Below are 25,495 nucleotides of genomic sequence, written 5' to 3'. Positions count from 1 at the left end.
AGTCAGTTTAAATACATTCATTAGGCCCTAATCTGTGGATTTCAGATATGAATCAGTTGGTCACAGATACCTTAAAAAACAAATGTAGGGGTGTGGATCAGAAAACCAGTCAGTATCTGGTGTGACCACCATTTGCCTCATGCAGCGCGACACATCTCCTTCGCATAGAGTTGATCAGGCTGTTGATTGTGGCCTGTGGAATGTTGTCCCACTCCTCTTCAAATGGCTGTGGGAAGTTGATGGATATTGGCGGGACATGGAACATGCTGTCATACATGTTGATCCCAGAGCATCCCAAACATGCTTAATGGGTGACATGTCTGGTGAGTATGCAGGCCATGGGAAAAACTGGGACATTTTCAGCTTCCAGGAACTGTGTACAGATCCTTGCGACATGGGGCCGTGCATTATCATGTTGAAACATGAGGTGATGGCGGCGGGTGAATGGCACGACAATGGGCCTCAGGATCTCGTCACGGTATCTCTGTGCATTCAAATTGCCATAGATAAAATGCAATTGTGTTCGTTGTCCATAGCTTATGCCTGCCCATACCATAACCCCACTGCCACCATGGGGCACTCTGTTCACAACATTGACATCAGCAAAATGTTTGCCCACACGACGCCAAACACATGGCTGCGGTTGTGAGGCCGGTTGGACGTACTGCCAAAGCCAGCTTATGGTAGAGAAATGAACATTCAATTATCTGGCAACAGCTCTGGTGTACATTCCTGCAGTCAGCATGCCAATTGCATGTTCCCTCAACTTGAGACATCTGTGGCATTGTGTTGTGTGACAAAACTGCACATTTTAGAGTGGTCTTTTATTGTCCCCAGCACAAGGTGCACCTGTGTAATAATCATGCTGTTTAATCAGCTTCTTGATATGTCCCACCTGTCAGGTGGATGGGTTATCTTGGCAAAGGAGAAATGCACACTAACATGGATGTAAAAATGTTTTGCTATTTGTGCATATGGAAAAGTTCTGGGATATTTTATTTCAGCTCATGAATCATGGGACCAACACTTTACATGTTGCATTTATATATTTGTTCAGTGTACATGGGGATTCTTAGTTGCAAGAATGCTCGTTTCTGACATAATTCATTTATTTATTTTGCAGACACAACGGCAGACAAAGCATTTGCAAAACATGGGATCTTCACAATGAATATTAACTCTTTCCTGCTGATTTCTCAGAGTGACACATGCACAATTTCTTAAGCTGATGGGGCACCGTCCACAGAAGTCCTCAGTACCTCAAAATTCTATCACATTCTATTTATAAAGCCCTTTTTTAGTTGTCACAAAGCTGTCAAAGTGATTTAAATTAACCCGACCAAGACTCCAATGAGCAGTGGCAAGGAAAAACTCTATAAGGAAACCTTCAAACCTCAAGAGGAACCACTGAGAAGGGGTGGCCCCTTTAAGAAATAAACATTTCTATTCCAAAATCTGCTTTTTAGGGGATTCTTGGGAGTTGGCTCAGAAGTTTGATACATACCGACGATCTAACCCTGATCTAAATCATTGTAGTGTAAGAATACAAAAAAATGAATTAAAAAAAAAAGTTGTTTATATCAAGGCTGTTTTATATTCATGTTATTGTGGTTGTTTTAAAGTCTTGACCTTCAAAACATTTACTTAGATCAACGTTTTGGTTCCTTTGTGTAAATCATTGCATCATTGCCTTTAATTTCATGTAGATTTATTTATTCTTAATAATTTTATGACAGATAGATTCTGTATAGATTAACGATGACATCTGCTTCTGTGTTATTTGTTCAATTGTGTATTTATTTGTAAAGACATTCATTGTACTTTTGCGATATAAAGAAATTGACAGTGTTCCCCATCTTTTCTTTGGGGCCAAAGGGCCACAGCCACGCCAAAAAACAGAGTGACCATGGTTATTTTCTCTATTTCAGATAAAATACATCTTTATTTCACTTTAACACAGAATAGCGCCTTATGGAAAAATACAATTTATATCACATTTATATTGTCTACGTATAAACCCCTGAATAAAACCAATTATTTGGCGACATTCACATGTCAGAAAGTGAAGACACCTTCATGATGACACGCAATGAGATCAATGCATGTTTTTAACCAACTGTCAAACGAATTAGCCTACAAACGCAGCCACCACAAATTGTCCGCCTATTAGTAAAACATATTTCCGTTGTTTTAAAGGGTCATTGATACAGATTCCAACAATACATTTGGATTATAAACCAGTTTGTTAAGATTTGGAGTTGTCTGGACACTAACATGTTACTTATACCATCACTGATCACCCGCGTCTCCAAAGATGTCGTTCTTTGTGCGCTCCATCTCTGCAAAGTCAAACTCAGTGCCCATCGCACGCTTGTAGATGTCCTTGATGTCGTCACAGGTGGTCTCAAAGTGGGTCGTTGCATCATATGTACGGGAAATAAATATCTGCATAGATATCCCAGAAGCATAGAAGGGAAAGAGAGAAAGTTTGACCATGAATTTCAAATTAGTGGGGGGGGTGTTGCGCCTCCTGGTGCTTTTAAAGAAAACAGCAGGCCAACATGAGGATTAGGACATAATGCACTCACCTGGCTGTCTTTTCCCATGTCAGTTGGTGCATATTGATCACTGATGCTCACAAACCTGAGGCGAGAAGGTTTCAACAGGGTCAGAAACATCAACGAACGGAGGACATGTTACCAGGCCAGTGCAGTACAGTGTGAAAAGGGTATTTACAGCATTGTGTTCCAGTGATGTGAGCCCCTGTCCTAGTAGTATAACAGTTTGTACCATGGCATTGTTGAATACTCGTTTCAGATTGGCTTGAAGGGAATTCTAGAGCATGCATTATTTCCCTATAACGCACGGTATATCGGCACGGTAGAATTCAAAATGGCTATAGTTCATTGTTACAGGTTTTGTTTGAGCTGCTTTTGAAAGCGAAAGTTGAATTGAAAACATTGGTATTGTTGAATTAGACTTTCATAATAGCAAGCTAGGACTGATGGTTTGGTTAGCTAAACTACTAAGGCGGGTTAGTTACCATGGCAACTACTGTAGCTATCTAGCTGCTTCAGTAGATGAACACCTTTCTATTCGTTCTCTGGAAATCAATGCAACTCTGTGGAAGGTCAGTTCCACTCCACTAGCATGTAGTGGAACACACTTTTCCTTAGACCATATAGCCCGTTGATTATCCCTTACATACAGTTGAAGTCAGAAGTTTACATACATCTTAGCCAAATACATTTAAACTCTGTTTTTCACAATTCCTGACATTTAATCCTAGTACAAATACCCTGTCTTAGATCAGTTAAAATCACCACTTTATTTTAAGAATGTGAAATGTCATAATAATAGTAGAGAGAATGATTTATTTCAGCTTTTATTCCTTTCATCACATTCCCAGTGGGTCAGAAGTTTACATACACTCAATTAGTATTTGGTAGCATTGCCTTTAAATTGTTTAACTTGGGTCAAACGTTTCAGGTAGCCTTCCACAAGCTTCCCACAATAAGTTGGGTGAATTTTGGCCCATTCCTCTTGACAGAGCTGGTGAAACTGAGTCAGGTTTGTAGTCCTCCTTGTTCGCACACACTTTTTCAGTTCTGCCCACACATGTTCTATAGGATTGAGGTCAGGGCTTTGTGATGGCCACTCCAATACCTTGACTTTGTTGTCCTTAAGCCATTTTGCCACAACTTTGGAAATATGCTTGGGGTCATTGTCCATTTGGAAGACCCATTTGCGACCAAGCTTTAACTTCCTGACTGATGTCTTGAGATGTTGCTTCAATATATCCACATCATTTTCCTTCCACATGATGCCATCTATTTTGTGAAGTGCACCAGTCCCTCCTGCAGCAAAGCACCCCCACAGCATGATGCTGCCACCCCCATGCTTCACGGTTGGGATGGTGTTCTTCAGCTTGCAAGCACCCCCTTTTTCCTCCAAACATAACGATGGTCATTATGGCCAAACAGTTCTATTTTTGTTTCATCAGACCAGAGGACATTTCTCCAAAAAGTACAATCTTTGTCCCCATGTGCAGTTGCAAACCGTAGTCTGGCTTTTTTATGGCGGTTTTGGAGCAGTGGCTTCTTCCTTGCCGAGCGGCCTTTCAGGTTATGTCGATATAGGACTCGTTTTACTGTGGATATAGATACATTTGTACCTGTTTCCTCCAGCATCTTCACAGGGTCCTTTGCTGTTGTTCTGGGATTGATTTGCACTTTTCGCACCAAACTATGTTCATCTCTAGGAGACAGAACGCGTCTCCTTCCTGAGCGGTATGATGGCTATGTGGTCCCATGGTGTTTATACTTACGTACTATTGTTTGTACAGATGAATGTGGTACCTTCAGGCGTTTGGAAATTGCTCTCAAGGATGAACCAGACTTGTGGAGGTCTACAAATTTTTTTCCTGAGGTCTTGGTTGATTTCTTTTGATTTTCCCATGATGTCAAGCAAAGAGGCACTGAGTTTAAAGGTAGGCCTTGAAATACATCCACAGGTATACCTCCAATTGACCCAAATTATGTAAATTAGCATATCAGAAGCTTCTAAAGCCATGACATCATTTTCTGGAATTTTCCAAACTGTTTAAAGGCACAGTCAACTTAGTGTATGTAAACTTCTGACCCACTGGAATTGTGATACAGTGAATTATAAGTAAAATAATCTGTCTGTAAACAATTGTTGGAAAAATTATTTGTGTCATGCACAAAGTTGATGTCCTAACAGACTTGCCAAAACTATAGTTTGTTAACAAGAAATGTGTGGAGTGGTTGAAAAACGAGTTCTAATGACTCCAACCTAAATGTATGTAAACTTCCAACTTCAACTGTACCTGTGTGCCACAAGACTGTGTTAGCCTGCTGTGCGAAAGCCTAGGCATTAGTTTAGGGAGCCAACAAGTTCATAATCTGTGTGTGGTGCCAATTCTGCCAAACCCCTCAGTTAAATTAGCAGTGTTGGAACTGTAAACCAATAAACCTATAAAAAAAACAGTGTGAGGTTTCACAGCCTCTTCCAAATTTCTCACTTCTGCATTAACTGGCTGTGTGTTGGGCTTGGCAGTTGGTTTATAATTTCCCCACTTAAAGCTAAACTTAAAAATCAATTAATCCCTTTGAAAACGGCCTATGTGCAATCGATATGAGTCAGAAACAGATTCAGGTGTCAAAATTGACTACAAAATGTAAATAGGACAATTTTGGTTAGGGAAAGGGGGATACCAAGGCAGTTGTACAACTGAATGCATTCAACTGAAATGTGTCAAACGCATTTAACCCAACCCCTCTGAATCAGAGAGGTGCGGGGGGCTGCTTAATCGATATCCACGTATTTGGCGCCTGACGAACAGTAGGTTAACTGCCTTGCCGACAGATGTTTACCTTGTTGGTTACTGGCCCAACGCTCCTACCCACCAGGCTACCTGCCGCCCCTATATAAAAGTCAGTCTCGTCTAACACGGAGTTTGGAACATTGTGCGTCACAACTGGTAAATGAAGGTTGGGTTTTGATTTGATGATGTCCCTTTGCCCACGAACATGGGGTGAACAGATGCGGTGATTACCCTCTATCCAATAGCATATACAGCGAGACAGACCTGCCCAGCAACTCCGACTTTGTTTACATAATACAACACGTCGCACATTTTCTTATTTGAGAAATACAGCACCAGACACCTTAGCTGGATGTAAAATTGCACAACTAAAACATCTTTGGCAAAAACGTCAACATTATTTACAGATTTCTTGAGTTGAGTTATCTTAGATTCATTCTGGGTATTTTGAGGAAGTGAAAGAGGCCTCCGCATCTACAGTGACTCATGGGGGACAAACATCATTAACCAAACGCAGAAACCGTTCAGGAAACACCTCAAAGACTAAAATATCATTTTTCTAAAGAGCATCAGAAAAACGTGCCAATCAGCCTATTCATTGGCTCCAAGTTTTCATTTACAGAATAAAGTTCAATGTGTTTCCATCGCATTTGCATTTTCAACTCTACCGATAGTTCTCTCACAAAAACTGTTAAGTTTAATAGCAAATGTGCTTACTTTGGCCTTGACACATGCGCTCTAACCAACAGCTCGTAGATACAGTGCAGGTATGCTGTACGGGTAAGGCTAGTCTACATGATGAGATTAGGGCTAAAAGCGAGAATATTTTTTTTGCTGTCAAAAAACAAGCATCGATCATCAGGTCACCAGAATAAAGACCCTCGATATTTATTGGAAAGGAGTATCAAGATCACTGTGAAGTTAATCATAATTTATTTCATCCTTATTTTAGCCTAATAAACTGCATGGTTTCCCGAGTCGTAATGGGAGGACCAAACACCATATTATCGCGTTAAGTTTACTTCGATATTTTATTTATTTATTTTACCTTTATTTAACTAGGCAAGTCAGTTAAGAACAACGTATTATTTACACTGACGGCCTACACCGGCCAAACCCGGACGACGCTGGGCCAATTGTGCGCCGCCCTATGGGACTCCCAATCATGGTCGGTTGTGATACAGCCTGGAATCGAACAAGGGGGTCTGTAGTGACGCCTCAAGCACTGAGATGCAGTGCCCTAGACCGCTGCGCCAATATTTGCGCATAAAAAAGGCATTTCCAACCAACATTTCTCGCATAATTAATTATACAGACACAAAAAGATTCCACCATGTCAAATAAATAAATTGTGTCTGTATTTATAAAATTGTACCGAAACGTCCTGTTTCCGTCATATTTTTTAAATACTGTATGACTTTACTCGCATAAAAACTGGATGGAAACGTGGTTAGTAAAATGCTTATTTACGGGTCCTTTTCCAACAATGCAGAGTTAAAGAGATTAGATAGACACACTGAGTGTACAAAACATTAGGAACACCTGCTCTTTCCATGATAGACTGACCAGGTGAATGCTATAATCCCTTATTGATGTCACTTGTTAAATCCAGTTCAAATCAGTGTAGATGATGGTGAGGAGACAGGTTAAATAAGGATTTTTAAGCCTTGAGACAATTGAGACATGGATTGTGTATGTGTGCCATTCAGAGGACGAATGGGCAAGACAAAAGATTTTCAGTGTTTTCAGAAAGTATTCACACCCCATTTTGTTGTGTTACAGCCACATTTTAAATAGATGAAATGTAGATGTTTTTGTCACTGGCCTACACACAATACCCCATAATGTCAAAGTGGAAATATGTTGTTTTTCTAAATGTGTACAAATTAATTACAAATGAAAAGCTGAAATGTATTGAGTCAATAAGTATTCAACCCCTTTGTTATGGCAAGCCTAAATAAGTTCAGGAGAAAACATTTGCTTAACAAGTCACATAAGTTGCATGGACTCACTCTGTGTGCAATAATAGTGTGTGGCAAAGAAGGGGGCAGTGTTAAATGGCAGATATGTGAGGGTAGAACTAATAAACGGGCTCTGCCCTCTCACTGAAATGGCCACCCCGACAAGAACTACAGATCACAAAATGGCAGAACGCCAAAAACTACAATCCCTAGAAGCAAGGGGAACACTCGCAACGTGGGGCCGACCCACATATAAGGGGTCAAGACAAACCAGGAAGGGAGAGAGAGAGGAAGTGGCTGTGGATCTGTGAACCACAAGAAAAGAGAAAAGTGACAATTTATAAATCGGCTGGATTTACAGTGTATGACCTGGATTGTTTGGACTAACCTGTTGGCTGTTGGACCTGGACCTACCGAGAACCCGATTCGCGTATCGACCACTGCTATCCTCGACCAAGCCTGTGGCCTGGGCGGACCAGGACAGAGAAACCAACATACAGGTACTGTCCTGTTCAAAATAACTCCCTCTATGGTGATTTTGGTGACGGTCTCCCGCTGAATTTGTGTACAAACTCTCCTAACCTTGAAGAGGATTGTCACACGTGGTGGAGAATTGGCACATTGTCGTTTGAACCGGATTAATGGACAATCCATACCGCCGGTTAGGTACCAAAAAAAATACAAAATAATATCAGTTAGCACTCCGAAGGGGAGTCCGTTTTTTTTTTTTTGTGGTTGTTTGTTTCGTTCAGTTCGCTCTGGGAAAATTAGTATGGAAGAAGCCATACAGGCACTGTTACAAGCAGTGTTAGCCCAACAAGAGGCAACTAGAGCTCAACAAATGGCTCATCAGGATGCGATACGAATGCATCAGGACACGCTGCAGGTCCAGCACCACACCAACCAGCTGCTCAGAGAGGAGCAAGAGAGAAACACCCGGGAGTTAAGAGAAGGCCTGCAGGGGCTAGCGGCCCAAACTGGAGCTCAGTTACCAGCTACAAATACCCAGAGGTCGGCCAATCATTTTCTTCAAAAGATGACAAAGCAGGATGATGTGGAAGCATACCTCACCACCTTCGAAAGGATGGCAGAGAGAGAGAGAGAAGTGGCCGAAAGAAGAATGGGCAGGGCTTCTGCCACCATACCTGACTCAAAAAGCGTATTTCGACCTGGAGTTGAAAGATGCACAGGACTATGATAAACTAAAGGGAGAGATTCTGACTAGACTGGGAGTGACCGATACCGTGAGGGCACATCGCTTCCACCAGTGGGCCTACAGACCTGGACAACCCCCTCGAACACAGATGTTCGACTTGATTCACCTGGCACGGAAATGGTTGCAACCGGAGACCCGTTCATCCGCCGAGGTCGTCGAGACCATCGTACTCGACCAGTTTCAGCGAGGTCTACCCCGAGAAGTTCGACGATGGGTTGGCCAGAACTAAGTACTTTCCGCCGACCATCTCGTGGCCTTGGTTGAACGGTATTGTATGGCAGAAACAGCTGAGCAGGCACAGGAGGAAAAATCCCCATTTCCCAGGCCCAGGCGAACCAGCGGACCGGGCATTGGGAGGGGGAAGAGAGCAGCGTGGGGCTGTGAGGAAAGAACCAGACTGGGGGTGAGACACTCCGGCAAAAGCCGAAAACCGGAACAGGGGATTGAGGGGGTCCCCCCACCCGAAACCATATTATCTGTTACAATTGTAATCGACCGGGACATATTGCGGCCTGCTGCCCTATTAAAGAAGAGCCAATGCAATGTAACCTCGTGGAAAAGAAGAAACTGATATATGGTATGCATGTCCTGTGGTAACCACTGTACTTGAAAGACCAAGAAACGAACATACAGTGGGGAAAAAAAGTATTTAGTCAGCCACCAATTGTGCAAGTTCTCCCACTTAAAAAGATGAGGCCTGTAATTTTCATCATAGGTACACGTCAACTATGACAGACAAATGGAGGAAAAAAAATCCAGAAAATCCCATTGTAGGATTATTAATGAATTTATTTGCAAATTATGGTGGAAAATAAGTATTTGGTCAATAACAAAAGTTTCTTAATACTTTGTTATATCCCCTTTGTTGGCAATGACACAGGTCAAACGTGTTCTGTAAGTCTTCACAAGGTTTTCACACACTGTTAATGGTATTTTGGCCCATTCCTCCATGCAGATCTCCTCTAGAGCAGTGATGTTTTGGGGCTGTCGCTGGGCAACACGGACTTTCAACTCCCTCCAAAGATTTTCTATGGGGTTGAGATCTGGAGACTGGCTAGGCCACTCCAGGACCTTGAAATGCTTCTTACGAAGCCACTCCTTCGTTGCCCGGGCGGTGTGTTTGGGATCATTGTCATGCTGAAAGACCCAGCCACGTTTCATCTTCAATGCCCTTGCTGATGGAAGGAGGTTTTCACTCAAAATCTCACGATACATGGCCCCATTCATTCTTTCCTTTACACGGATCAGTCGTCCTGGTCCCTTTGCAGAAAAACAGCCCCAAAGCATGATGTTTCCACCCCCATGCTTCACAGTAGGTATGGTGTTCTTTGGATGCAACTCAGCATTCTTTGTCCTCCAAACACAACGAGTTGAGTTTTTATCAAAAAGTTATATTTTGGTTTCATCTGACCATATGACATTCTCCCAATCCTCTTCTGGATCATCCAAATGCACTCTAGCAAACTTCAGACGGGCCTGGACATGTACTGGCTTAAGCAGGGGGACACGTCTGCACTGCAGGATTTGAGTCCCTGGCGGCGTAGTGTGTTACTGATGGTAGGCTTTATTACTTTGGTACCAGCTCTCTGCAGGTCATTCACTAAGTCCCCCCGTGTGGTTCTGGGATATTTGCTCACTGTTCTTGTGATCATTTTGACCCCACGGGGTGAAATCCTGCGTGGAGCCCCAGATCGAGGGAGATTATCAGTGGTCTTGTATGTCTTCCATTTCCTAATAATTGCTCCCACAGTTGATTTATTCAAACCAAGCTGCTTACCTATTGCATATTCAGTCTTCCCAGCCTGGTGCAGGTCTACAATTTTGTTTCTGGTGTCCTTTGACAGCTCTTTGGTCTTGGCCATAGTGGAGTTTGGAGTGTGACTGTTTGAGGTTGTGGACAGGTGTCTTTTATACTGATAACAAGTTCAAACAGGTGCCATTAATACAGGGAACGAGTGGAGGACAGAGGAGCCTCTTAAAGAAGAAGTTACAGGTCTTTGAGAGCCAGAAATCTTGCTTGTTTGTAGGTGACTAAATACTTATTTTCCACCATAATTTGCAAATAAATTCATAAAAAATCCTACAATGTGATTTTCTGGATTTTCTTTTCTCAATTTCTCTGTCATAGTTGACGTGTACCTATGATGAAAATTACAGGCCTCTCTCATCTTTTTAAGTGGGAGAACTTGCACAATTGGTGGCTGACTAAATACTTTTTTTCCCCACTGTATGTGCATGGTGAGGGTTGAAGGGAAAGAGGTTGCAGCCCTGCTTGATTCCGGCAGTATGTTAACCTTGGTCGTTGCAGACCTAGTGCCGACTCATAAACTGGATAAAAGTCAGGATGTCAGTGTTACGTGAATTCATGGGGATACCTGTCCGTATCTCACAGCCTTAGTGAGCATACAAACTGAGGACAGGTTGCTGGATTATGAGGTCGGCGTGGTCCCGAAGATGCCGTATGATGTAATACTGGGTAGATACTTTCCTAACTTTGCGAGGTAAGGCCAAAAGAAAGGCATATTATATAGATATATAGATGCTACTTCCTGACCAAGCAGGAAGTAGCATCTAGCCCTCAACCAAAGCCAAGAAAATATAAGTTTTTTCAGGGGCCAACCTCACAGGTGCTAGTAGGGGAGGATGAGGAAGAAGGGGCAGACCCAGTCAATAATGAGCAGCCCAGTACTAGTGGGGCCGGATTCAGAGGGCGACTATCTAGAACCAACAGACCTGGCAGGGTCCCTAATTTCAGGACGGCCCAGACCCAGGATCCAACCCTGCAGCAAGCCAGAGCAGATGTGCAGGTCGTGGATGGTACCCCCATAAATGATGGGATGATGCCTAATAGTTTCCCCCACTTCATCATGAAAAAGGGTTTGGTGTACAGAGTCTCAAAAATAGGGTTTGATGTGGTGGAACAGTTGTTGGTCCCCACCCGGTACCGGAGAACAGTACTGGACATAGCTCATGGGCATATTCTGGGGGGGGGACCTTGGTATCGATAAAACCCGAGACAGGATTGTGAGGAGGTTTTACTTGCCAGGAATTCAGGCTGAGGTGGCTCGACATTGTGGAGAGTGCCCTGAATGCCAGTTAACAGCTCCCCGACCAGCATGCATGAGAGCACCAGCTGTTCCGGATGACTATGTGATCACGCTCTCCGTAGCCGATGTGAGTAAGACTTTTAAGCAGGTCAACATTCACAAGGCCGCAGGGCCAGACGGATTACCAAGACGTGTACTCCGAGCATGTGCTGACCAACTGGCAAGTGTCTTCACTGACATTTTCAACATGTCCCTGACTGAGTCTGTAATACCAACATGTTTCAAGCAGACCACCATAGTCCCCGTGCCCAAGGACACTAAGATAACCTGCCTAAATGTCTACCGACCCGTAGCACTGACGTCTGTAGCCATGAAGTGCTTTGAAAGGCTGGTCATGGCTCACAGCAACACCATTATCCCAGAAACCCTAGACCCACTCCAATTTGCATACCGCCCCAACAGATCCACAGATGATGCAATCTCTATTGCACTCCACACTGCCCTTTCCCACCTGGACAAGAGGAACACCTACGTGAGAATGCTATTCATTGACTACAGCTCAGCATTCAACACCATAGTGCCCTCAAAGCTCATCACTAAGCTAAGGATCCTGGGACTAAACACCTCCCTCTGCAACTGGATCCTGGACTTCCTGATGGGCCACCCCCAGGTGGTAAGGGTAGGTAACAACACATCTGCCAAACTGATCCTCAACACGGGGCCCCTCAGGGGTGCGTGCTCAGTCCCCTCCTGTACTCCCTGTTCACCCATGACTGCATGGCCAGGCACGACTCCAACACCATCATTAAGTTTGCCGACAACACAACAGTGGTAGGCCTGATCACCGACAAGACAGCCTATAGGGAGGAGGTCAGAGACCTGGCCGTGTGGTGCCAGGATAACAACCTCTCCCTCAACGTGACCAAGACAAAGGAGATGATTGTGGACTACAGGAAAAAAAAGAGCACGCCCCCATTCTCATCGACGGGGCTGTAGTGGAACAGGTTGAGAGCTTCAAGTTCCTTGGTGTCCACATCACCAACAAACTATCATTGTCCAAACACACCAAGACAGTCGTGAAGAGGGCACGACAAAGACTATTCCCCCTCAGGAGACTGAAAAGATTTGGCATGGGTCCTCAGATCCTCAAAGTTATACAGCTGTACCATCGAGAGCATCCTGACTGGTTGCATCACCGCCTGGTATGGCAACTGCTTGGTCTCCGACCGCAAGGCACTACAGAGGGTAGTGCGTACGGCCCAGTACATCACTGGGGCCAAGCTTCCTGCCATCCAGGACCTCTATACCAGGCGGTGTCAGAGGAAGGCCCTCAAAATTGTAAAAGACTTCAGCCACCCTAGTCATAGAATGTGCTCTCTGCTACCGCACGGCAAGCGGTACCAGAGTGCCAAGTCTAGGTCCAAAAGACTTCTCAACAGCTTCTACCCCCAAGCCATAAGACTCCTGAACAGCTAATCATGGCTACCCGGACTATTTGCACTGCCCCCCCACCCCATCTTTTTGCGCTGCTGCTACTCTGTTAATTATTTATGCATAGTCACTTTAACTCTACCCACATGTACATATTACTTAAACTACCTCAACTAGCTGGTGCCCCCGCACATTGACTCTGCACCGGTACCCCCCTGTATATATATAGCCTCCCTACTGTTATTTTATTTTACTTCTGCTCTTTTTTTCTCAACACTGTTGTTTTATTTTACTTTTTTATTAAAAATAAAATGCACTGTTGGTTAAGGGCTGTAAGTAAGCATTTCACTGTAATGTCTGCACCTGTTGTATTCGGCGCATGTGGCCAATAAAATTTGATTTGATTTGATTTGTTAGAAGCCCGTTAGTGCCACTCCCCATAATCGAAACGCCATTTGAGAGGATAGCGATGGATACAGTGGGCCCACTACCCAAATCTGCCAGAGGGCACCAATACATTCTGGTCATCCTAGATTATGCCACTCGCTACCCAGAAGCCATTCCCCTTCGGATGATGGCTTCCAAATATATTGCCAAGGAGTTAGTGCTTTTGTTCACCAGGGTAGGGATTCCAAATGAGATCCTTACTGACCAGGGGACCCCCTTTATGACCCACGGATCTTTGTAAGTTGTGGCAGGTGAAACAGTTGAGGACATCGGTTTACCATCCTCAGACGGACGGGTTGGTTGAGAGATTCAACCGCACCCTGAAGTCAATGCTCAGGAAGGTAATCGATAAAAAAAAACTGGGATTTCATGTTGCCGTATCTGATGTTTGCCATTAGAGAGGTTTCCCAAGCCTCGCTGGGGTTTTCACCCTTTGAGCTATTATATGGGAGGCGCACCCGGGGAATCTGAGACATCGCCCAGGAAACCTGGGAGCACCAGGCCACCCCTTACACTAGTGTTATAGAGCACGTCACGGCAATGCAAGACAGGATAGCCACAGTCACGCCCATTGTCAGAGAGCACGAGGCAAGCACAAGAGCACCAGCGGCAGGCTACCCTGAGGGAATTTCAACCGGGAGATAAGGTGTTAGTGCTGGTCCCCACTGTGTGTAAACTACTAGCCACATGGAAAGGACCGTATGAAGTGCTGGAGAAAATAATTATCGGATCCGACAGCCAGGTCGTCGGCCCCCAGAACAGATCTATCACATAAACCTGTTAAAAGCATGTAGCTCAGTTGGTAGAGCATGGCGCTTGCAACGCCAGGGTTGTGGGTTCGATTCCCACGGGGGGCCAGTATGAAAAAATGTATGCACTCACTAACTAAGTCGCTCTGGATAAGAGCGTCCGCTAAATATGTAAAATGCAGAAACACTAATTGCCACTTACCCCACACCCACTCAGGAGGCAGCCGAAGTGCATGTTTCACCTACTCTGTCCCCAGCACAAGTACAGGAAGTAAAGACCCTGATCCAGAAAAACAGATGTGTTTTCAGGGATACCAGGACAAACTGAGGTTACGGCTCATGATATTGTTTCCCTACCAAAGAGAAAAGTGAGCATGAGGCCATATCGGGTACCCGTGCCGCGATTAGAGCAGAGACTGAGAAAATGTTGGCAGCTGGAGTGGTCGAAGAGTCACATAGTGAGTGGTCTAGCCCAATTGTGATGGTCTCCAAACCCGATGGGTCTTTGCGGTTTTGTAATGATTTTCTAAGGTAAATGAAACCTCCAAGTTTGATGCCTACCCCATGCCCTGAGGAGATGAACTATTGGAGGAAATTGGTAAAGCTCGGTAGATTACGATCATGGACCTAGCCAAAAGGTTACTGGCAAATTCCCAAAGCCAAAGAAAAGACAGCCTTCGTAACCCCTGACGGTTTGTTTCAGTACACCGTCATGCCATTCGGCTTACATGGGGCCCCAGCCACCTTTCAACGGCTAATGGACCAGGTCCTAAAACCGCACAGAGCTTATGCCGTAGCCTATTTAGATGATGTGGGGGATCTACAGCCCAGATTGGGAATCCCACTTACCCCGGGTACAGGCAGTGCTAAACGCCTTTAGGAACGCAGGGCTCACGGAGAACCCTGCCAAGTGTTAGAGGAAATGTGGGGTTAGAGGAAACCGAGTATCTGGGATACACCGTGGGAAGAGGGTTAATCAAACCCCAACTGAAGAAGGTTGAGGCAATTAGAGGATGGCCAAAACCAGTAAACCAGCCTTCCTAGGGTTGACAGGTTACTACCGGAAATTAATCCCAAATTATGCCACAGTGGCCACCCCACTCACCGACATGACTAGAGCCAGAGGGCCAAACATGGTAAAATGGGATGAAAAGGCCACCAAAGCATTTAGAACATTACAGGAGGCTCTCTGCTCTAATCCAGTGCTGGTGGTACCAGACTTTGAGCGCGAGTTCGTGGTTCAGAAGGATGCCTCAGAGGTCGGGTTGGGAGCCGTGCTCTCCCAAGAGCTAGAAGGGGTGGTACACCCCATCCTGTTTTTAAGCAGGAAGCTGGAACCACGGGAGGCCAACTACTCAGTCGTTGAGAAAGAAGCGCTGGCAGTAAAGTGGGCTCTTGAAAGCCTGAAATATTACCTGCTAGGGTGCCACTTCACCCTCATCAGTGACCATGCCCCACTCACCTGGATGCATAGGGCTAAAGAGAAGAACACTCGGGTGATGCGGTGGTTTTTGAGTCTCCAACCGTTTCACTTTGACTCAAAACACAGAGCAGGGAAGGAAATGGGAAATGTGGATGGGTTATCCCGCATGCATGTCTATTTTGCTGCGGTAGCCCAACCTAGGGGGTCGAAGCTAGGGGGGGGAGATGTGTGGCAAAGAAGGGGGCTAAGAGTGTTAAATGGCAGATATGTGAGGGTAGAACTAATAAACGGGCTCTGCCCTCTCACTGAAATGGCCACCCCGACAAGAACTACAGATCACAAAATGGCAGAACGCCAAAAACTACAATCCCCAAAAGCAAGGGGAACGCTTGCAAGGTGGGGCCGACCCACATACGAGGGGTCAAGACAAACCAGGAAGGGAGAGAGAGAGGAAGTGGCTGTGGATCTGTGAACCACAAGAAAAGAGAAAAGTGACAATATATAAATCGGCTGGATTTACCGTGTATGACCTGGATTGTTTGGACTAACCTGTTGGCTGTTGGACCTGGACCTACCGAGAACCCGATTTGCGTATCGACCACTGCTATCCTCGACCAAGCCTGTGGCCTGGGCGGACCAGCTAAACACTGGCAAAATCTGGTTCAGTCTGCTTTCCACCAGACACTGGGAGAAATTCACCTTTCAGCAGGACAATTGGGCTCCCGAGTGGTGCAGTGGTCTTAGGCACTGCATATCAGTGCTTGAGGCATCACTACAGACCCCCTGGTTCGATTCCAGGCTGTATCACAACCGGCCGTGATTGGGAGTCCCATAGGGCAGCGCACAATTGGCCGGGTTTGGCCGGTGTAGGCCGTCATTGTAAATAAGAATTTGTTCTTAACTGACTTGCCTAGTTAAATAAAGGTAAAATTAAAAAAAATAACCTAAAACTCTATGCCATGATCTGAAAATGGTTGTCTAGCAATTATCATTAACCAATTTGAAAGAGCTTGTACGAAAGACTATTGAGAGTAAATATCAGTTCATCATAGGAGCGCTGTAGCTCCGCCCAGCGGTGATGTGGAGCACAGCATGCTGGGCGATCTCTAACTGAGGAGAAGGAAATAACTAGAGAAAGTACACAAGCCGTGATAAATTCCAGCCATCTCCTGTGATTACCTCTAGTTAGCATTCTTTGTTTTAGCCAAGGCCAGTGTGCGTCCTTCAGAAATGTGAGTTCATATTTTATTACAATTCATGTGTTGTGGACGCACTCCTTTGTTATGCTAATTAGTGTTTTTGCCGCGAGTTTGTAATCTCATTTCAGACATTTAGCATTTCAGTGGCTAGTCTTATATGCCCTGTGGTTATTTGGATGTATTCTGTAGAAATGATGTGGGTATTTTGTTAGCAAAGTTCATGCAGTTGTGTGAGGATGATGGTGCTGCTCAGTAGTTCTGTTTAGTTGCACTCCTCTGATCATTCATTAGTGAAGTCACAGCCATGTTGTATTGCCCTGTGCAGCAGATAACCTATTGTAGCCATATTATTTATAGCTTATGTAATTGGAGGTTGTATTAAGCCTATACCTGCCGTTTACTATTGTATTTAATTTCCCCTTTTTCAGAACCACACACAAACTCTTGGTTAACACAATTGTAAAGCCATACACTGTACTGTACTGTGCTGTGCCATCACTGCTCTGTGAATCAGCGTCATTAAACAACTTCAACTGGAATCATACCGGTCTGTCGTCTGTGCCCTTACCAGCACCTGGGAGAGAACACATAGTGCTAAGTAAAACCTAACCCTACAGAATATACAGTCTACCAAGTCCTCAACTACAAAGCTTATTTGTAAAATAATAAAAATGGGCAAATGTTGCACAATCCAGGTGTAAAAAGCTCTTAGAGACTTACCCAGAAAGCCTCACAGCTGTAATCGCTGCCAAAAGTGCTTCTACAAAGTGTGAATACTTAAGTAAATTAGATCTGTATTTCACGTTCAATAAATTTGCAAACATTTCTAAAAACATGTTTTCACTTTATAATGATGTGGTAATGTGTGTAGATGGGTAAAAAACTAATCTATTTAATCCATTTAGAATTTAGGCTGTAACACAACAAAATGTGGAATAAGTCAAGGAGTATGAATACTCAATGTCCGCGTGTGTTGGGGTGTCAGTGTAAGTATGTACGTGTGTGTTGGTTGAGTCCAGTATGTGTGCTTAGAGTCAGTGCAAGAGCGTTAGTAAAATTTAAATAAACGGTCAATGCAGGTAGTCCGGGTAGCCATTTGATTAGCTATTTAGCAGTCTTGTTCAGCGGTTGTTTCCAGACTTGGTGCATTGGTACCACTTGCCGTGCTGTAGCAGCGATAAGTCTATGGCTTGGGTGGCAGGAGTCTGAAAATTTTTGGGGCCTTCCACTGACACCGCCTGGTATAAAGGTCCTGGATGGCAGGGAGCTCGGCCCCATTGATGTACTGGGCCGTACTCACCACCCTCTGTAGAGCCTTGCGGTCGGGTGCCTTGCAGTTGCCATACCAAGCGGTGATGCAGCCAGTCAAGATGCTCTCAATGGTGCAGCTGTAGAACTTGAGGATCTGAGGGCCCATGCCAAATCTTTTCAGCCTACTGAGGGGGAGAGGTGCTGTCGTGCCCTCATCACAACTGTGTGGGTGTGTGTGGACCATGTTAATTCCTTAGTGATGTGGACACCGAGGAACTTGAACCTCTTGACCGGTCCACTATAGCCCCATCGATGTGGATGGGGGCGTGCTCGCCCCTCAGTTTCCTGTAGTCCACGATCAGCTCCTCTGTCTTGCTGATGTTGATGGAAAGTTTGTCCTGACACCACACTGCCAGGTCTCTGACCTCCTCCCTATAGGCTGCCTCATCTGTGATCAGTCCTACCACCCTCGTGTCGTCAGAAAACTTGATGATGGTGTTGGAGTCATGCGCGGCCTTGCAGTCGTGGGCGAACAGGGAGCACAGGAGGGGACTAAGCACACACCCCTTAGGGGCCTCCGTGTTGATGGTCAGCATGGCAGATGTGTTGTTGCCCACCCTCACCGCCTGGGGGCGGCCCGTCAGGAAGTCCAGGATCCAGTTGCAGAGGGAGGTGTTCAGTCCCAGGGTCCTGAGCTTGGTGATGAGCTTGGAGGGGACTATGGTGTTAAATGCTAAGCTGTAGTCAATGAACAGCGTTCCTACATAGACATTCATTTTGTCCAGGTGGGTGAGGGCAGTGTGGAGCGCAATGGAGATTGCGTCATCTGTGGATCTGTTGGGGGCGATATGCGAATTGGCGTGGGTCCAGGGTGTCTGGGATGATGGTGTTGATGTGAGCCATGACCAGCCTTTCAAAGCCTTTCATGGAAACAGATGTGAGTGCTACGGGGCGATAGTCATTTAGGCAGGTTACCTTGGCGTTCTTGGGCACGGGGACTACGGTGGTCTACTCGAAAACAATTTCGTATTACAGACCGGGTCAGGGAGAGGTTGAAAATATCAGTGAAGACCCTTTACTAGACATTAGTGTAACAGTATAACAGTACAGTAGTATAACATGTATCTTATGGTACAGTACAGTACAGCACAGCAACATAGAATCAAAGGCTTACTTCTGTTCAATGGGCTCCAGGAGATCCAGGGCCGGCTTGAGTTCATTCTCTGGGTCGTTGGTCTCCACTACGCTGCTGGCGATGGCAATGTACTTGCCCTGCGCTGCCACGTTGTGGGCCGAGGAGATCATACACACGTAGATGTCTGCCATAAAAACAGAAGAGACCCGTGTCATATCATACACCCTCACTAAGCTCCACTGCCTTGTGTTCAGTAGGGCGTAAAAAGTAACAAAGCGTTTTTGAAAACTGAAAAAAGCAGAACATTTGCGTTTCTTCCAGGTAGTCGCTCCCAGTTTGTTTTCTTCCGTTTGGTGCCTAATGAACACAGCCATTCAAAAAGTCACAACTTCATTTCACACACAAGAATTTATGAAATGCTTATGTATGTTGTATGTATGGGTTATGAATGTATTACGAAGTCCTTATGTAGGCTAGATACCCTAGTATCGAGGGGTCTCACCATGTTTCCTGTTGACCTGGATCTGAGGGATGATGATCTGGCAGGAGTTGACGTCGCCGGTGTTCTTGATGGGGTGGCTCATGACGCAGATGATACGGACCACCTGGCCGACCTTGCTGACTCTGTCCATGACGTAGCTGGGGTCACAGATCAGCTGCTTACAGCGGGCTATCTGGAGAGGAAAGGCGAGATAGTAGAGTTTAGGGTTATAATTAAGGTGAGGGTGGGTTAGGTTAGGGTAAGGGTTAAGTTTATGTTTAGGGTAAGGCATGGTTAGCGAACCGCCATCTGGAACCATTCAAATTTTGTCAGTTGTATACACTGCCATTAGACATTCACCATGAAGAACTGATAGAAAACAATCATTATAAACTGGGTGGTTCGAGCCCTGAATGCTGATTGGCTGATAGCCGTGGTACACTATATATACACACAAAAGTATGTAGACAACCCTTCAAATTAGTGGATTCGGCCAGGAGAACGCTACCTGCCTGAATGCATAGTGCCAACTGTAAAGTTTGGTGGAGGAGGAATAATGGTCTGGGCTGTTTTTCATGGTTCGGGCTAGGCCCCTTAGTTCCAGTGAAAGGAAGTCTTAACGCTACAGCATACAATGACATTCTAGACGATTCTGTGCTTCCAACTTTGTGGCAACAGTTTGGAGAAGGCCCTTTCGTATTTCAGCATGACAATGCCCCCGTGCACAAAGCGAGGTCCATACACAAATAGTTTGTCGTGATCGGTGTGGAAGAACTGGCCTGTACAGAGCCCTGACCTCAACCCCATCGAACACCTTTGGGATGAATTGGAACGCCGACTGTGAGCCAGGCCTAGTCGCCCAACATCAGTGCCCGACCTCACTAATGTGTCCCCACAGCAATAACATCTAGTGGAAAGTCTTCCCAGAAGAGTGGAGGCTGTTATAGCAGCAAAGGGGGGACCAACTCCATATTAATGCCCATGAATTTGGAATGAGATGTTGGTCGAGCAGGTGTCCACATATACTACATGACCAAAGGTATATCAGACCATATACAACGGGTATGACCTTTTTTTTTTGTACTGCTCTAATTACATTGGTAACCAGTTTATAATAGCAATAAGGCACCTCGGGGATTTGTGATATATGGCCAATATACCATGGCTAATGGCTGTATCGAGGCACTTTGCGTTGCGTCGTGCATAAGAACAGCCCTTAGCCGTGGTATATTGGCCATATACCACACCACCTCGGGACTTATTGCTTAATTATAACAGGAGGCAAAAATGTGATAGAATCTCACCTCTCCCTCTGACTTGACCCCCACCACCTTTCCATTCTCCATAACGATCTCCTCTATGGGCTTGTTCAGCATGTAGATCCCACCATAGATAGCGCTCAACCTAGAGGGAGAGAGGTCAAGTCAAAGACACTGGTGAATAGTGGAGCATGGGATGGGTTAATTAAGCATAAGGCTAAAAACAGTCAAATCAGCATCACAGAACTAGAATGAGATTTTTATTTCTATGATCAGGACAACTGAAATCAGTAGGATATTGGTTTGGGAGTAGGTAAACTTCAGTTCTAGTATGTATTGAAGAGGATAGAGTCAGAAAAGCAGGAATTCCTGATTAATCAGGAACAATTACATAATAGCAGGGCGGGGACAAAGTCATCTTACCTGGCAAAGCCTTGTGGCAGCTCCCCCAGGCCGTAGAGAGGGTAGAGGTAAGGACTCTTGCCGTATCTGGCCAGAGACTCACTGTACAACTTGATCCTATTGATAGTGTCGATGCAGGGCTGATCCAGGTAGCTGAGGGATCAAACAAATACTAGATTGTAACACGGTTACTTTGTTAAAATGTTTATGAATAAGCCATAAAAAATGCTTATAAATGTTTATAGATGTTACATATTTTAGATTTGACACTTCTTGAAGTATTTGTACCTGCCTGAACACAGTGGACAGTCACCCATCCTATTAATTCCCATCATTCAAGTTTCCAATAGTGTAGAAAACATTTAAAAATCGTACTCGTCCGAGCGCTCACAATAAATAATACTAAAGAAAACAATAAATAAAACCACAAGAAACATCCATATATATAGTAATGCTGATACACGAGTGGCAGAGTGAGTGAAAAGGCCTGCGTGACATCTCAACTCAAGTAGTGGTGGTGACGACTGCAGTCTCTGGCTGTGTCAGAAATGGCACCCAATTCCCTATATAATTATAATAATGTGGGTGTTTATATTTGTCCTATTTCACACATGTACAAGTGTGTATTATACACTTTTGAATTGGAAATGTTTTTTTGGGAAATAGGTTCACAGCCAGGGTCAGCCATTATCAACAGCTCAAGGGCACATCGACAGATTTTTTCACCTTGTCTGTTTGGGGATTCGAACTAGCGACATTTCGGTTACTGGCCCAACGCTCTAACCGCTAGGCTATCTGCCATCCTATGGGCCCTGGTCAAAAGAAGTGCACTATATATAGTGAATAGGGTAATTTCAGACAAAGCCACTTACTCGTCTGTCCTGTAGAGAGCGAGGGCGTGACCAGTGAAGTCCATCACATCCTGGCCCAGGCTGAACTTCTTGTATAGGTCACGCATCGTCGACTTGTTGGGGTCGACACCCTCCATGGTTTTGGGATCGTTCAAGTCGTAGTTGGCAACGAAGATCAAGAAGTTCCTAAAACGCCTCTTCTCGAAAATCCCCATCAAACCTGAGGGGGCAGAAAAGTCAGTGAGACAGAAATAGAAAAGGCTGCTGTTGTCTGAAATGAGACTAAGAATGTGGTCCTGTTTGGTTCAGTTGAAAGGTTGTGGGTTCAATTGTGGCTTAAATTCCTTTGGGGGATCGCATACACATACAAAAAAATGGATGCACTCACTAATACTGTAAATCGCTTGGGATTAAAGCTTTGGTTAAGTTAATAGTTTTAGGAACTTCTTGATCTTCGTTGCCAACTACGACTTGAACGATCCCAAAACCATGGAGGGTGTCGATCCCAACAAGTCAACGATGCGTGACCTATACAAGAAGTTCAGCCTGGGCCAGGATGTGATGGACTTCACTGTCTGTAGCTCAGCTGGTAGAGCACGGCGCTTGTAACGCTAAGGTAGTGGGTTCGATCCCCGGGACCACCCATACACAAAAAAAAAAATGTATGCACGCATGACTGTAAGTCGCTTTGGATAAAAGCGTTTGTTAAATGGCATATTATTATTATTATTATATTTAACTAGACTTAAAACCTTTTCTCCTTGGGGAGCATAGGTCATCCACATTAAGCAACTGAGAAGATAGCATACACATACCAAAAAAATGTATGCACTCACTGTACTGTAAGTTTCTTTGAATAAAGGGTCTGCTTAATGGCATAGCATATATTATAGGAATAAGCATCTGAGAAACCCATTGCTATACACTGAGTGTACAAAACATTAAGAACACCTTCCTAATACTGAGTTGCACCCCCTGCTATTGCGCTCAGAACAGCCTCAATTTGTTGGGGCATGGACTCTACAAGGTGTCGAAAGCATTCCACAGGGATGCTGTTCCATGTTGACTCCAATGCTTCCCACAGTTGTGTCAAGTTGGCTGGATGTCCTTTGGGTGGTGGACCATTCTTAATACACACAGCAAACTGTTGAGCGTGAAAAACCCAGCAGCGTTGCAGTTCTTGACACAAACCGGTGCGCATGGCACCTACTACCATACTCCGTTCAAAGGCACTTAAATTGTTTGTCTTGCCCATTCATCCTCTGAATGGCACACACACACACAATCCATGTCTCAATTGTCTCAAGGCTTAAAAATCATTCTTTAACCTGTCATCTCCCCTTCATCTACACTGATTGAAGTGGATTTAACAAGTGACATCAAGAAGGGATCTTAGCGTTCACCTGGTCAGTCTATGGCATGGAAAGCCGGTGTTCATAATGTTTTGTCCACTTCGTGTATACTCACTGGAGGCCAGTGCTTCTGTCTCAGTGACAGGCACTTTGTAGATGGCTCCTTTCTTGTAGACGAAGCTGCCCTCGATCACCTTGAAATCCAGGTAACGGGTGACCTGAGTGATCAGCAACATCCTCACCAGCTGACCTGGGTAGAGCAGAAACAGGAAAAGAGACATGGGTCATGGTCATTAGGGCATGCAATGACACCCCCGTGGCTAATGAACACAACCCTGCACTCAGTATTATATCTAGAATGCCATATTGCTTTCCTACCATTGGCCATCAGGAACTTTGGGATGAGGTCCACGCTCCAGTCCCGGCCTCTTCCCATGGACTCCGGAGGTTTACCTGGAAGGCTGAAGTGCTTGTACAACTGGAGGGGGACAAGAAGAAAAACATTTTTTTATTACTTCATTCAATGTAATTCATTACTTAGTTTCTTTGACAGTTAAACATAGAGCTGTCAGTTTTTGAGTAGCTCAAACTCAGCTGTGCCTCAACTATAACAATGAGATGTGATAGCATAGATAATATAACATGTTACTTACTCTATATCTGTGTGACAACATGGATAATATAACATGTTACTCTATATTTGTGTGATAGCACCACATGATGGGGGCTGTTTTTCAACCATTGGGGTGTATTCATTAGTTGGATTCCGTTACAAAACATTTGGTTTACTACAAACAGAAAATGTTTTGCAACGGAAACGAGTTTCTATTGGACAAGTTCAGGTACGTCCCTCCCCGTTTCGTTCCGGTTGCTTCCTAGAGTAAACGTTTTGCAACGGAATTCGAATAATGAACACACCCCAGGTTAATACCTTTTCCACACTACTGATCTGAGTTGAGCCAATTACTGGGCTGGCCTAGTTAAGGATTGACCCTAGTTGCCTGAAGGGAAGATGTAAAAAGAAAACAGAACAGGCGTGATAGTATGAAAAAGGTAATCTTGTGTGCCTTTGCTTACGTCTTCTAGTGGTGTGATGGAAGCGCTCTCTGCTCCATAGTATGAGTTCCTGTCCATATGAAGCACCTTCTTCCCCTTCACTGACATAATGCCAGACAGAATGCATTCCTTTACAAATAAATAGAAGTCAGATAGGTAAGTTAGTTACACAAAAAGAGATGTATAAAGGCGGTATTGTATGTTTTAGACAGATGTTTAAAGAACAATGTAAACAGTATAACAGCTAACAACACAACTAGCTAAACTGGCTAGCTAGCTGCATAGCGTAGCCAACTAGCTAAACTGGCTAGCTAGCTGCATAGCGTAGCCAACTAGCTAAACTGGCTAGCTAGCTGCATAGCGTAGCCAACTAGCTAACGTTAACTACATTTTACTCTAGGGAAAATAACAGGAAATACTAGATATTGTATGTGAGCTGTCACTTGTTGCAGACTGTGGAAAGTATCACCACACACATATAACACTAATGAGAAACAAAGTACACACATTTCTGAAAATAACTTAAAATGGATTTCTAACAAAAGAGCAAGCAAGCTAATTTAGCACTAGTTAGCCATGACAGCCTACAGATTAGCCTACACGCCTAGCTGTGAAATGTCATGCATGAGCATGCTTCGACTATTGGAAGTTCGTACTATTGCTTTGTCCATTTTCTCACCGTTAAGCCGGTCCCGAGAACGATAACATCATATTCTTCATCCATAGCTGAGTGTCCTTTACTTTATTCCTACGGTTCTTTCTGTCAGTGAAAATGGAATGGCTGTTTGATAGTTGAGAAGTTTTCCGGCTGCGCAGGGCAGGTAATGATCCCTGCGAACGTACCCTTGTTTAGTGGGTTGTCCCATGTTTTTGCGCATGTCTAATCAA

General features: G+C 44.6%; 2 protein-coding genes across 5 annotated transcripts in view; one reads left to right on the top strand and one right to left on the bottom strand.

Annotated features, from left to right (window-relative positions):
• Nucleotides 1-1,848, top strand: part of LOC121531610 — a 29,021-nt gene extending 27,173 nt beyond the window's left edge. For all 4 annotated transcript variants that reach the window (XM_041836916.2, XM_041836915.2, XM_041836919.2 and 1 more), the window contains one exon: nt 1,124-1,848. In XM_041836916.2, the coding sequence (XP_041692850.2) occupies nt 1,124-1,224 (101 nt within the window). In that variant the 3' untranslated portion in view covers nt 1,225-1,848. The remainder of the gene's footprint in view (nt 1-1,123) is intronic.
• On the bottom strand, nt 1,778-25,436 carry LOC121531612 (rab GDP dissociation inhibitor beta-like). Its single transcript, XM_041836921.2, has 11 exons — nt 25,287-25,436; nt 24,629-24,736; nt 23,930-24,029; nt 23,667-23,801; nt 22,221-22,419; nt 21,370-21,501; nt 20,992-21,091; nt 19,709-19,880; nt 19,246-19,390; nt 2,589-2,643; nt 1,778-2,445 (listed from the first exon to the last, which is right to left on the bottom strand). Exons 1-11 carry the CDS (start codon nt 25,329-25,331, stop codon nt 2,290-2,292), a joined length of 1,347 nt encoding a protein of 448 aa, XP_041692855.2. The 5' UTR covers nt 25,332-25,436; the 3' UTR covers nt 1,778-2,289.
• Between the last annotated feature and the right edge of the window lie 59 nt (nt 25,437-25,495).

The sequence above is a fragment of the Coregonus clupeaformis genome, chromosome 19 (genome assembly GCF_020615455.1).
Source record: "Coregonus clupeaformis isolate EN_2021a chromosome 19, ASM2061545v1, whole genome shotgun sequence".
In the NCBI taxonomy this organism is placed as follows: domain Eukaryota; kingdom Metazoa; phylum Chordata; class Actinopteri; order Salmoniformes; family Salmonidae; genus Coregonus; species Coregonus clupeaformis.
Note: the sequence above shows the minus strand (reverse complement) of the source record. Positions and strands in the feature narration are given on the sequence as shown.

Coding starts and splice junctions, on each gene's coding strand:
- LOC121531612 (XM_041836921.2), bottom strand. CDS start 25,331: ATGGATGAAGAATATGATGTTATCGTTCTCGGGACCGGCTTAACG. Junction 23,802..23,929: donor AAAGTTCCTGATGGCCAATG/GTAGGAAAGCAA, acceptor TGCTCTACCCAG/GTCAGCTGGTGAGGATGTTG. Junction 19,881..20,991: donor GGGTCAAGTCAGAGGGAGAG/GTGAGATTCTAT, acceptor TTTCCTCTCCAG/ATAGCCCGCTGTAAGCAGCT.